Source organism: Motacilla alba, chromosome 3 (assembly GCF_015832195.1).
Source record: "Motacilla alba alba isolate MOTALB_02 chromosome 3, Motacilla_alba_V1.0_pri, whole genome shotgun sequence".
Lineage (NCBI taxonomy): Eukaryota > Metazoa > Chordata > Aves > Passeriformes > Motacillidae > Motacilla > Motacilla alba.
In genome coordinates this window covers 16440091-16454310 of record NC_052018.1, presented here as the reverse complement: position 1 = coordinate 16454310, position 14220 = coordinate 16440091, and the positions used below count along the sequence as shown (strand labels likewise).

General features: G+C 40.5%; 1 protein-coding gene across 12 annotated transcripts in view; it reads right to left on the bottom strand.

The window, feature by feature from the left end:
* LOC119698592 overlaps positions 1-14220 on the bottom strand; it is a 277473-nt gene that overhangs the window by 126252 nt on the left and 137001 nt on the right. For all 12 annotated transcript variants that reach the window (XR_005256184.1, XM_038130670.1, XM_038130677.1 and 9 more), the window contains one exon: positions 2972-3077. Coding sequence is in view for 11 of the 12 variants with exons in the window: in XM_038130670.1 (XP_037986598.1) it covers positions 2972-3077 (106 nt within the window). In the remaining variant the exon portion in view is untranslated. The remainder of the gene's footprint in view (positions 1-2971; positions 3078-14220) is intronic.

Genomic DNA, 14220 nt, shown 5'->3' with positions numbered 1-14220 from the left:
TTAAGATCACTCATTTGAGCAAATGCCTCATTTACAGAACATGTTCACATTTCTCATGCTCCAAGTTTATATAACAGTGTGCTCCCTCTTTCCAAAAATTTGCATGCAAGGTCTGAAAAAATTTTCTCCCACTAGGAACAGAATCCTACCCACATACATATTAGAACCTTTTAAATGTCTTTTCAAAAGGAGGTGGGTCTTGGGATAAAACAGGAGACATGAAAGGCCCGAAGACTGCATGCAATTCTCTCTAGAGACACGAGACACGACGCTCTGGCAGCGCAGCCAGCCCTTCAGCATCACTGCCCAAGCTGCGCTCGGTCCCGCAGCACAGCTGCAGTCCCGGGGGGCGCTCCCCGAGCCCGCCGTGCCAGGCTGACACTGCTCTGACACCCCTGGCACCGGCCCTTGCGCTGCTCCTCCCTCTCGGTCCCGGTGCCAGCGCCGGGGGCTGAGCAGCCACAGCTCCCAGCACAGAGGCACCGAGACAGCACCTGGAATGGAAAACGGGACCTGAAGCTTAACTTATCCTGACAGACAAAACCAGTGATATGATGTGTGTGCTCCTATACAGAAATCATGGCAAAGGAAGAGAAGTGCGGTGCTATCCTGGTATCTCTGCTCAAAAGAGGACTTCTACCAACTTTTTTGGATTGTATCAGTCAAAAAGTAACAAAGACATAGTATTTTGTTAAGATGTTTCTCAGTTCTAGGGCACGTGCATTCAAAAGATAACAACTTTGGTTTCCTATTACTATGAATGCATTAAGCGCAGCATCAAAAATATTCCTGAAACCATTTTATTTATCTTCTGGCATTGAATTTGATATGACTAGAAACAAATCAAAATTTATTAAAATAATTTTTAAGCCAAATATTATCATCATCGAAGCTCATGCAAGTGCTCATGCCCATGCACTGGAAAAATAGGAATATCATATTATATTTGTCATGACTATTGATAGTAAAACATTTTAGGACATGTTGTAAGAACAATTAAGTGGGGTAAGGAATGGTTGTATTATTAAGATTCATCATTGGCCCAGTGGACTTAAGACAGCAAGCACATAATCTCTTTCTGGTTTTTGAATGATTATTTATATGGACTTAGCTGTCCTCTATTAAATAATGTCATATAACCACTGACCCAAAAAAGCAATTGATCAGTTGGACAGCATAGGAAAGTTTATCATCTGTATGCAACATTGAAGATTTTTTGCAGTTTGAGTACTTAAAGTGCCATTCTGAAATTGTGTCACCAAAGGAAATTAATTTGGATTAATTTAGCTGTCTCATTCTAGGATTGCAGCCTAATAACAAATTTTCCCTGATGTCTTCCTATTCCTATTACTCAGTGAGGTCAGACAGGAGTTCAAGAAGACAGGTAATTTATTTTGCAATCAGTATTGACTTCTTGGTCTACAGTTTATCATCAGTTTTATTTCAATGCAGTAGTGACCAAATAGAAGACGCGACTTGGTGTATGACCAGCTCAAGAGACAGCTCATGCTCTGGCTACTAAACACAATATAGAGTATTAAGAATCAACTTCTGCAAGCACCAGCTGACAAAGGCTTTGTTACAAACTGCTGTGAGGTGTACATCCCCAGTGTTCACACTGCTATCCATTCACTAGTGTTCATCCTATTTCCTGGAATTTTCACACTTCCTCCTAGGAGAGAAAGCCTCAATACAACCTTTCCTCCTTCACACTCAAGAGCTACACCACCAAGAATCAAAACAGTTCTCTCGCCCATTCTGTGCTGAAGGAACAGTTAGTTTCTTAAAAGTAGCACACGACCAACTGCTAACACCAAAAGCAACATTCCCAAAACCAAGACTGGCCAACAGATTTTGTTCAATGCCTTTAGGCCTTTGAATAACTAGATGTCAGCAGCTCAGATCAAGCAGACACAGAATCAGTCATAGAATGGCTGGCATTGGAAGGGACCTCTGGGGGTCATCTGACCCATCCACCTTGCTCAAGAAGTGCTACCTGAAGCAAGTTGCCCAGGACCATGTCAAGATGGCTTTTGAATCCCTCAAGGATGGAGACTTCACAGCTTTCCTGGGCAATCTGTGAGTGACCACACTCACCATGAAAAAGTGTTTCCTGACAGCATCTCCTGTGCTCCAGTTTGCGCCTATTTGAGCCCATAGCCTGCTAGAAAGATGTCAGAGAGAAACTACCTGGAACACTATGCAGAGTTGGAAGACAAGAAGGCTCTGCTAAATGAAATAACTTTAAACATGTCTATGCACAACTGTAGGCTTCATACACATAAGGACCGGTCTTCCACTCCTTTGGTGGTTCTGTTATGAGCTTTGTGATACAGCTTCTGTGACAAGCTCAAATTGCAACCTTCATGCTCTTCTACCTCTATCAAAAGACCAGCCTCACTCTGTCGTGATGGACACACATAAATAAATTACAGTGAAACTTGTGCAAACTGTCATCTGGAAAGGGCCAAGAAATCTGATTTTCTTTATTGCAGAAGCTTTGGGTAGGAGTTTGAATCTTTGTTATGGGTTATGGAGTTTTTTCCTGGTAAAATATTAGTTTAATGTTTTTGAAAAGATTTTGCCTTTTTTTTGTGAGCATATCATCAAAGTGTATTAGTTTAATACTTGCTATCATTCATTTACTGGAGAAAAATCATTAAATTCATGTCACTTCAACACTGCGTGACTTAATATGAAATTGAAATGACCTTTATTTTGGCACAGCAGTGCACTGAGTTAGAGTATTACGAAGTCCCAAGTGTTGCCTGTTTACAAATGCCAGACTATGGCTCTAATGCGCCCAGAGATTGTGCAGCCAATGAGTGACTGTAACTAACTTAAAATAGTGAATTAGCTGTGGAGGAAGATTCACAACTTACGAATGGGAAAAGCCACTACTTCGAGAAAATGGTTTAATTTATGTTGGAAATTTGACCACTAGAAGTGGAAATTTTTACCAAGTACTCACTTTTGTTAGATGTTGCTTTGCTGTTTGGCCTCCTGTCTTGCAATCCATAAACTTGCATCTTGGGTCTGGGATACTTCTTCCCTTCCATATGGTTCTCACACCAAGTCTGTAAGAGTGACAGCTGAATGAGTCACAGTCATGCTTAACTTCAAGCACAAAGGTGTCTAATTCTAAGTCTTAAAAATGCACATGACTGCATCATAAAAAGCCACAGGCTGCAACACAGATCTTCAAAGCACTGCCAGGGAGCGCACAGATGTGTACGTCAACCCTCAGCACCCACTGCGCCATTCTCAGGACTCAGGAGAGTCAAACAAGAGTCAGATTTCCACTCATTTCCTGAGGTTGTTCAACAGCACCCGATAGATGCTGTGGATCACTAAGATTCTGTCCCCTGGACCTTTTAGCACACATTCAGCCATTCCCTTTCACATCAGGGGACTTCTGAAGAGGTGCAGCACTCCAAGACAAAGATGTGACTGATTCTTATATCTGTTCCAACAAGGAACACCATGGCTAAAGCAGTTGCAGTGTTTCACTGTGTCCAACTGAGGTCCTTCTCCTGAGGCCCAACAACACAAAAGGCATTTTGTAATGGCTCCCTTTGAAATCAAATTAGTGATGTTTCAAGGCGTGACCCGTAAAGGGCTGCTGTCCAGAATGGACATGTGTTTGACAGATACAAGTTCCACCTAGCAGGACTCTTCGAGAGTACAGATGGAGTCAAGATGTGTGAACAGAGCTCCAAAAGGGGAGCCATGGGATATCAGGATATACAGCAAAGCTCTCTGCCTCAACAGATAAAAAGGAAACAATATCAGATAGAGTGTGAAATAGCTCACTCCAGCTGGTAGGACAGATTCTGACAGAATTATATAGGTATGATTATTGCAGAGAAAGATGCTATTCCATATGTGCAAAAGCTAGCAAAATATAGTCCAAATTAAACTATATAACCTTGTGCCAACTCCTTATAAAAGTCATAAAAAGTCACAATCTCCTACTTCCATTTGTCCATACACTGCAAAATGCTAAGTTATTGTGGGCTGTAGCTCAGAATACCCATGAACACAATTTGGAGACTAGGAGTATCTAGAAAGCAGCCTATTTTTACCTGTCTAGCTGTAAAATTAATGGAAAAGTTAGAAAAGAAGATGAGCTTTCAAGTATGCCACGAAGTATTTGTTTATGTGACAGAAAACTAACCACCTCCTCATCCTGCCAGTCAATATCTCTGGAGCAGGAATGAAGATGAGAACTCCCATCCATAGTATATAAAACAGGCAAGTATTTGGTGGTTGGACTTTCCAAACATCCAAAGGTCCCATTTGACTGTAGAGACAATTTAAAGCACAGCAACTTCCTAATGCAGTCCAGCTCCATAATTCATTTTCACATGAATTCACAGACAAGAAAAAAATCATGCTAGTATATTGAAAACCCCTATAGCAGTCAAATTAAAAGAAACATCTTCCATCAGGAACTCCATCAACTAATCCTTGTTGCCAGTGTCTTCTGTCTGAAAAGAGGACAGGACAGAGATTAACTATGTGTATTTTACGAGATGAAACAAGGGTCCAGAGCAAGACATAGGCTGTGCATTTTTCACTATGTGTCAGGACCAGCCACTTCTGAAAAAAAACTCAGGTACTTTAGGCCAGGACTAGGAGTCAAGGCTGAAATACCACAGTGAAAAATGCCTGTGGATAACAGCAGACTTCACTGATGGTAGATTTTTACTTACATCAGACTCCCAATGGCTCATTTCTTCAATGATCTCCAAGTTCTGCCTCTGCTAACAACAAGAATGGCAACAATTGCAGGAAATGGAACCCATTTCTACCTTCTCACAAAAAGGATAGTGGAGTATGCCAGACTCTTCCCAGCTCAGACATAAAGTTATAGCCAAGATTTGGCCCAAGTTCTTGTATATCTATCTTTCCAGCTGCATTTGATTACTTAAAAATCACTGACTAGCACTCGTGATTTTCATATTATTTTTTCAGGAAATTACTTTAGAGACCAGGGAACTGTCACAGTGATCACATAACTATATGCAAGTGCCATCCTGATAAACTTACCATCCCTGAGAAACATACACAACACAAGATTCAAACCTGACATGAAATGCCAACCCAAAAAAGATGGGAACTCAGCTCACTCTCCATGTTCAGGCAGATCTCACTCCTTGGACTGCAGAGACCATCAGTTGTCAGATTGACTTTGATCATTCCCTCAGGGCAAGAGTGAGAAAACAAAACTTCTACCACTAGAATTTGATGGTGAATGACTTTGCATCTGAATCCCAGTGTGGCCACAGCTTTTTCTCTTGGATTATAAACCTAGCTAAAGCTTTGATTAAGGAGTTAGTAACTGAATGGTAATAGGATCATTCTCATCAGTGCCTCTATCAGCAGCAGAGTAACATCCTCCTATTGTTTCTGAAGCAGTAACTATTCATGTTCTCCATGTGGACTATAAATGAACTTGGATCTGGAAACTTGTGCAGTTGGACTAATCCATGCAGAAAAAGTATTAAAAAAATAATGCATTAAAACACAGACTAAAGCCCAAAGGCAATGATCAGTCTGCCCTGTCACCCAGGTTAGTGAACATGAGCCAACACTTACACTTTGAGTTCCCCCCTAGAGTGGTACCTTTTCCTTTTCAGTCCATCATGACATATTTACAGCTTTGTCTCTCAGCAGTCCCTACTGAGACTCCAGGGATCCACACTGGCCCATCATGAATGTTATTTTTCTCGTACTACTACTCTTAAGAGCCAATAGAAGATATTCAGGAAGGAATTAAGAGTTTATGTTACTGTGATTTCTGTCATCCCCATATATCTTGGATTAGGTTAAACATATTCTTTCTCCCCTTCCCCATTTCAGCACAGCTTCCCAATGTATATGCTATAGAAGTAAGCTTGCATTAGCTGTACCTGCACTAGAAAATTGAACAAGGCAGGGACAGTTCTTTGGGACTACAGCTACTGTCTGCAACATTTCCTATTCATATATTTAACCCTCTTTACCTCCAAGACAAGATGGTCAGGAACCTGTTCAGAATGGGTTCTGGGTTGGAGCTCATCCCTGAATGGTGTCTATAAATTATTTGAGAAATCCAGTCAGTCCAGGTCTAAAGCCTGCCAGGGACTCTTCTAACACTTAATTGTAGACAATGTGGTGCTTGTGGATGCTTCCTCACAGTTTTCTTTAATAGTATAGATATCGCTGTAGACAGCAGAAAAAGAAACTCAAAATCATACAGAATCCAGTGACCGGTGTTCTGATTTTACTGGGTTTGTTTTGTTTTCATTTAAACTCCTCATCAAAGCAGCCTTCTACAGACCAATATCATATTCCACTCATTTACAAAACTATTTAATGCTCCTATGAACACCTTGATTGGCTGTCAGTAGATTATCAAACTTAAAGCATTATAATAGACACTGAAAATATTATGGGTACATAAAACACATCCAGAAATGATACAACCCTTTCAGACTAGAAGGGGGTCTGTCTTTCAGACCTCCATAGAGAAAGAGCTTGAATTTCTTTTAAAGGGGTACCCAATCTGTATCATTCAGCAGATCTAAAACAGTCACATTACAGAGCAAGCAAGCATTTACAGGTCTCTACTCTAAGACAGAGCTCCCCATCTCTTGCTGAGTGTGACAGCTCCCACGCAAAGGTCACTGATTTCTGGGTTATTCAAGCATTCAGTGTTGATGTAGAGTCGATCAGTTCCCACTCAGTTATGCAGCTAGGACACATCACCCCTCAGTTTCACCATACATTCTCAAGCACACAGACAGACACAAGACAGTAGTTTTAAATCCTTACAGAATAGAAAAGTTCTTCCCCTCTCAGAGACAAAAATCCCTATCTCTCCCTGGCATCATTTCTTGGTAGCAATAACTCCAAGGTGCTGAGACCACATTTAGCTTTATGGAATAAAACATAACAAGCTGTCAAAATGTGCATAAATAAATTAGAGTCATTATTCCAGCTTAAGGTTCTGGGGACATAAACAATCCTCTTGAAGTTTGCTGTGACATTTTTTGCAGCAGGAGCCAAGCATTAAAATTACGTCCTGTATACAGAGAGCTGTAAATGCATTCTGTCTTAGGGCCTGGCACTGCGGCACAGAAATCAACAGGCCTGCCTTGGAATACAAAATACAGCAGTTCAGGGCCAATTCCCTGCCCCTGAGCACAAGTTTTATGGCACAGCCCATGTCCATATGGCTAAACTCTGTCCTTCTGCTCACTCCCCAAAGAGGAGTTCTCATCCATATCAGCCTGCTTGGAAGAGCCCCTGGCTCACGCTGCTGCCCTGACCCATCCCCAGACCCAGCGGCAGAGAGCGTTGGATGGCATGGGCAGAACCATGCCCTGGAGTGTGCTAACACCCAAACTCCACAGGTCACCAATGCCACTGCTCCGGGTCCTGCCCAGTGTACCGATACAGCCACAGTCTGGACTTCTGCTAGGATATTACCCCAAATGTTTACCCTTTTGTGAACGATTTCCAGTTATATAATAAGAAATGCAGAAAGTGAGATCCAAAAAAGACATTATTTAAATTCCTATACACACATTTTGTGTGTATAAGGATTTAAAGGAGCTGTACCAGGTGAGACCACATATCTATCACGACTGCATCACTAACCAATTACACAAACATAGGAAACAGTTTGATATCAGGGTAAGCACACAGTGATACCTCCCCAGCACAGTCTTCTGCAGCCCTTTGTGACTCAGAGACTTCCTGAACAAAAAGTGGTACCCTGGTATTTAAAAGCCTTCTGAGGATTCTTCTCAAAGGAAATGAACTCTGGAATTAAATGCTGTATAATTAAAAATCCAGTGAAAATAGGCTTCAGCAATTTGAATTATAAACAAGGAGCAAACCCATTCATTCCAAAAACACACTTTACATCAAAAGAACATCAAAACAAGGATGAACAAGAGTAGTGTCATTACAAGAAAGTATCAAGCTGAAAGCTACAATCTCTAAGAGTAAAATGGCACTGACATTATGACAGAAGGCTTTTGCTTGGGCTCAGTGCACATGAAACACAACAGAATCAAATGTTGTAGTGTATTCAAGGCAGACACTGCTATGGAAGAAATCAAAACAAATGGCTAGTAACTCTGGGAAAATGCAGGATCCCTGCTATTTTGCAACAAACAATTTTTACAGCAAATTTTTTTTCCAACATTTTTGGTATACACCTTTAAGGTTTTGAAAAACCACCATAGCAACTATGTCTTTGGATTTTGATGGGTATTTTTGAGCTACTTGCTAAATCCATATTAGGAGCTGAGGCAGCTGTGGCAGTATGAAGGATTGTTCCATTCCTGAGTGGGAAATTCCATGAGATAAAACATTCTTGCATTTTGTCCAGCTGAAATACTGTATTTCCACTGAAAATGCCATACTAATAAGCTCACTGGTGATGTTTATCTAGAAATTATTAAGACAGAAATATTTTTTATTTCTCTGTCTTCCCTCCTCTTTCTCTTCAATGTAGGATCAAGTGGGTCAAACAAAATATCTAAATGCATTTTTCACCCTAATAATAAAGAAATTGGTATTTCCTTATTTTTGCATTGGTGTATCAAAAACATACCAAGGTAGAATCATCCTGCTTTCCAATTTTTTTTTGTTGACCATTGGAAGGAAAGTCTCCATAGAAATTCACCTAGCACAAAAAAGCTCTTTCTTGCTCTGTGCTTACTCACAGTGACAGAAAAATGCAGATGCAAGCTTGAACATCCACGATCTGACTCCTCTGAGATTTTTCCTCTCCTCCATATACATTGTAAACATGACACAAATGCAATCCAATATTTTTATTTGGGAAATCATGGAAAGTCACAGAAATTAATTTGGAGCAGATGACAAAACAATTCTGACTGGGACAGAAATCAGGAAGAATACAAAGACTTTTGCCAAACTTGGGAAGAAGGTAAAAAGACAACACAGAATTCGTGCTTCTACAGATCACTATCTGGTGTATGTCAGAGGGATGCTGGTTATGTCATTTGATTCTCTTCTGCCAAAAATTTCCTCATCTGCAGAATGGTGACAGCAGTATTGTCAACCTCGCAGGGAGCTTGTGAGGACCATGATCTGCTTTCCAGTGTTCTTACACTGGGCAAGTATTAGATGAAGGACAGAGGAGCCCATCACCACCCTATGGCTTCCTTAAATGCCAGAGAAGCATTATAGGGCTCCTGGCATGCAGAGCAGATCTATTAATGTGTGATCATTTTACCTAAACCAGCATTGGCCTGCATTCCTCAGATCACTAATCACCCTCAGCTCAGAACACAACCACTACACCAATGCAAGATCAAAAATACAGTGCTTACAAGTATATGTGTAAGATCAAATTAACAGAGAAACAGAATAAAGGAATCTCATAATATCAGATCAGAATATATTTGGGTTGCAAAGAATTTAAGAAAAAAAAAAAAAGAAAAGGTGGGGAAAACCCAAAACTGTGTAAAATGATCCTTCAGGCTAATCAGCAACTCTAGTAAGACAGCCATACAGCAAGGGCTCAGGGATCAAGGGAAGAGAAGCATTCTCATTATGTGTAAGCTGTAATGAGAGTAGTGGGGGGGGCACAAGCCCCTCAAAAATATTCCATTGTCAGTGCAGCAACATCCTCTCAGAAGGAATATTTTCATATGACAGTGTCCCAAAGTCTCTCACACCTTGTTAGTGATTTCCATGTCTTGGAACATATATGGAAAAAACAGAGGCATCACTACCAAACTCCTCCGGAAACAGGTTAATAAAAAGGACAGACATAATAAATCTGGGAATCACCAAAAAAACAATAACAAAACAAAACAAAACAAAAAAAAACCAAAAAAAAAAACCAAAAAAAAAACCAACCAAACTAGGAATTGCTTTTCTGAAAATAGTGTATGTACAAGATTATATCCTACTCCTTTCCCCTCTGGTGGTTACAGTCCAGCTTACATAGGCATGCCTTATCACTAAGGACAGGCAATTAAATATGGGAACGGATATCAAGTCAATGGTCTGTGTTCTTGTGAAATCATTTCACCACTCTTCCACAAACTGGAAAATATTTAGCAAGAGGTGAGCAAACTGGGCCCAGGTGCAAGAGTGTGCTTGAAAGGTGAGTAACATCTGCTGGAATCAGACCTAGACAGTAGGATTCATCATGAAAAATATTTCCTTAGCTCTCCAGATATAGAATTTTATTCTTCTGGCCTGAAAATACTTGTTACTTTTATTCTGAAACTTTGGGTTTTGTATTCATACTTCCAACAACAAACTGTCAACTGCTGTTACAAAATTTACAGTGTTTCACAGAAAAACCTACTGACCTCAGCAAAATATTCTTCTGCTTGCTCACACAGACCAAAGTGTTTGAGCCATTGGAAAACACAGCAGAGAATAAAACATTCAGTCATTAAAACTCACTTATCCATTTAGTTTCTCTCAAACAGCCTTTCAGAGCTTCAGTTCAGTGACATGAAGACCTCGCAAATCTGGAAAGTGGTCAGTCTGCCGATGAAGCACTTTGCAACAGCTTTGATGTCTCCTGGTGAGACTCTACATTACTCCGGAAGCCCCAGGGATATACACTGTAGCAATATAAGGGTTGAAATTTGTCCTTATATTTTTGTACCACTAAAATCCAGCATAATCTTCATTTTGAAGACTTAAGTGAGACTTAAGCAGTACACAGCCTCATACCAAGTGTTCTTTGTGTTGGCACAAATTTCACCCAGGCAAGACAATATTTGCTCAGGTGCAGTACCTTGGGTGAGAATTAATCCCTTTCAATTCTGACACAATACTTATTATGTACAATAACTAATAAAAGCCACTCTTGAGATCGACAACCTACACATTTTCAATTTCCTCTCATGTACTGTAGCCTTTCATAAGCTCCTTTGATCCTGTATAGGTGTCAATTTTTGCATGCATATAGGTCACAAGAAAGTTCATCTCATGTTAATATCCCAGCCACCTTCAGATACATTGATTTTAAACCATTTCCATTTCCAAATTTCAATTTATCATCTTACTTTAGTTATTGCATTCTTGTCAAAGATACAAAGCAGCACAGACTGTGATTTTGCTTGGACCCATACTAAAGACAAAAAAGTCACATCAAAAATCAAAGCTTCCTTCTTGTCTGGCCAGTTGGAGACACACGTGCACACTGTGCTCTGCCCTCCCAAGGGAAAGGTGGGCCAACTGGGGCAGGGTTTTGGGGCCTACTGGCCCAGGAGCAGCATTCCTGAGACAGCAATCGGTCTGAAATCAAACAAAATGCAACATTGAATCCTGTGGCCTCATGAAATCTGAGCTGAGGACTCTGAATCTGGGGAAAGGCAGAGCACTGCTTGATGCAGGCACTCCTAGAAGAGCTCTGATGAACATGGAGCATGACTGTACCCTTGCCTTCCTCCAGTCCCATAGGCTGAGCACAGCCCTGCACAAGTGCACAGGCTGGATCTTGCTGCAGCCTTAAATCCCTGCCCAAAGTAAAATGTCCTCCATAGCTTTTTTTTTTTCTACAAACCACCAGCACTGAAAGTTCTGCCTTCTTTGGTGTTTCAAACAGGACCAGAGGCTGCCAGTGACAGAGTGCAAGACAAGAGGGACTGGACTTAATCTTTTCTGAGAAGGCAAACCTTACAGAAATGTTTGTTTTCACTTTGCTGTTCAACATTCCAGCTAGTGGGAAGCTTCAGGAACTTGTTCCAATGGCTTGTTTCTCCTGCTCCCTCCCATGGCAAATTGAAATCAATATTTTTAGATTCTTGTCATTCCCTTGAAGATTCTCTCTCTCCCTCCCTTTCCGAGGTCACACAAACTTTGCTTTGGACTCCAAACTATTAATTTTTCACATTACTCATTTTAGGTGTCTGAAAAGGTCCTCACTCATCAGCCCATAGAAGGAAGTGTTCTTTTTCTTTTTTTTTTTCTTTTTTACTTTATAAGAAAAATAAGAGATACAAATCTCAGCAACAGAAATTAAGTCTCTTCCATGCCATTGCAACAAGGTGTCTCCAAGACTGAAGTCCCCCCTTCTTGGCACACACTTGCTGGCTTTGCTGCATGATCAGAGCGCTTTGCTTCCACAGGCAAAGGGAACAACAAAAAAAAATTATATATATATATATATACATATATATATATATATATATATATATGTGTGTGTGTGTGTGTGTGTGTGTGTGTGTGTGTGCCAAGTGGAGTGATTTTCTAACCAGGCAAAGTAACTGCAGGGAATTGTAGTGAAGCTGAATTCATTCCCCACAGGTGACCAAACACTGTGTCAAACATTACTGACTTTTGGTAGCCATGAGCTTAAGTTAGGCTTACACTCTAACTAGAGTTTAACAGCTGCATAGCCCAGTGTCAGATATAGGAGCTCAGAAACGACTCCTGTCAGCTATGCCTGGAAAAGAGATGAGCATGTAACAGGAAGTAGCCTGTGAAGCAAGAAGCAGCCTTCCTCATTTACCAAAAGTTCCCTTTTCTGCTCAGCTCCTCGTCCAGACTCACTTGGACTAGCAAAGGAATATACCAGTGCAGACTTACCTGTCAGCAGGAAAGAATGTTTGTGCATCTGATTCCTCTACCTCTCTACCAAAGCTTTGCTCTTGGATCTCCTGAGGCTCCCGATAACCTCCTATATCACTGCAGCTGTTTGTTTAACGTAATCCCATCAAATTCTTGAGGTTGCCACACTGCCCTTTTCTCCTGCCCACACCCAGAATCTCCCCATCTTCTCACACACAGTAAACAATTCCCCACGGGGTCCACATTTGTTGTGATAACTCATCAGCCCATTAAAACTTAAACTCTGACGCACACAATGCAGCCAGCTTGTGCAGTGCTGTCAGGTAAGGCTTTGCTGATGCACTCAGACTTTACCAATAAAATAATATTTTTGTTCTTAAAACTATCTACTGAAGTCTCACAGAATATTTTCCACCATAGAGACTTCTGCAAGTCAGCTTATGTAGACAGGTTGGAAAGCATTTTGCAAAGTCATAAAGACAGTTTTGTTCTGTTCACTTATACAGTTCCTTTGGTTGAGTACAAGTTGGATGAAAGTAGTACCATAATCAAGTATTTCTGGTTTGGTCCTCAAGTAGGCAGAATACAACTGAAATCCAGATTCACATTTTTTTCATCAGGTAAGCCAGGATGACTTTTTATTTTTAAGTTTGAAAAATAAATTTGCAAATTTCCTTATCCACATTTTAGGTCTGAAAAATCTGCTGAGCTGCTTGTGCTTGTTTGGAAAAAGTCTTAAGCCTAGATCAGCAAAAAGGTCTTTCCTTGCAGCATTGCTTCATGCCTGCCAGGGACAAGGTCCTGTGCTATTATTTCTGTGTTCAGGATGTCTGTTTGAGGTGTGAGTCCTAAGTCCCTGCAGACTCTTGCAAATATACTCTGACAGACGGCACTATGCACAGTTTCTTCATTCAGTTGTCTCTTAAGATGAGATTCTCTTTTAAATAAACACAAATGTCTAAATTTACACAAATGCATAGTATACACAGCCAAAAGAGAGAGAATGAAAGTATTAGTCAATCAGTATTAATAACAACCTTTGTTTTAATACTACAAATATCTGGAAGCATTTCTTTCACATACCTTTCTGGAAGTCCACAGCCTATTTCCCAATCAAAGACAACATGTTGCCCATGCAACAGCAATAAAGCTGTCACACCACCTTCGGCTGTAACTAGCAATCTGTCCACATCCAATACTTCATTGAAAAAGAAAAGGTGCAGGCCCTAAATCTGGATGAATTGACTGGCAAAGGGCTGTATACCTAAAGTTCAGCTCACTTTTTTCTTGGCAAAAGCATTTAAATCCTCTAATGGAGATTTATGTCATTTTGTCTGGGTGCCTTTCCCACAGAGGCGTCAGAAATTAATCATGCTTCCTCCTCAGTCATGGAAACATCCACAAGTTAGCATGAAATTACCTTTCAATTTTACCTCATCTTTTCCACCTGTCTCTCTCCTCCAAAATACCTGTACTGGCTGAAAATATCACGTACTATACTTCTGCTATATTTTACACTTATGGAGAATTGTATCTGTGTTAGTTAGCAAGATTCTGTAAATGATTATAACTGTAACATCTTCAACATTTCTTAAATTGTTTTACAGACTTGGCTGTTCTTTGATCAGACTCACAGACACCTGTAAGTTCAATATC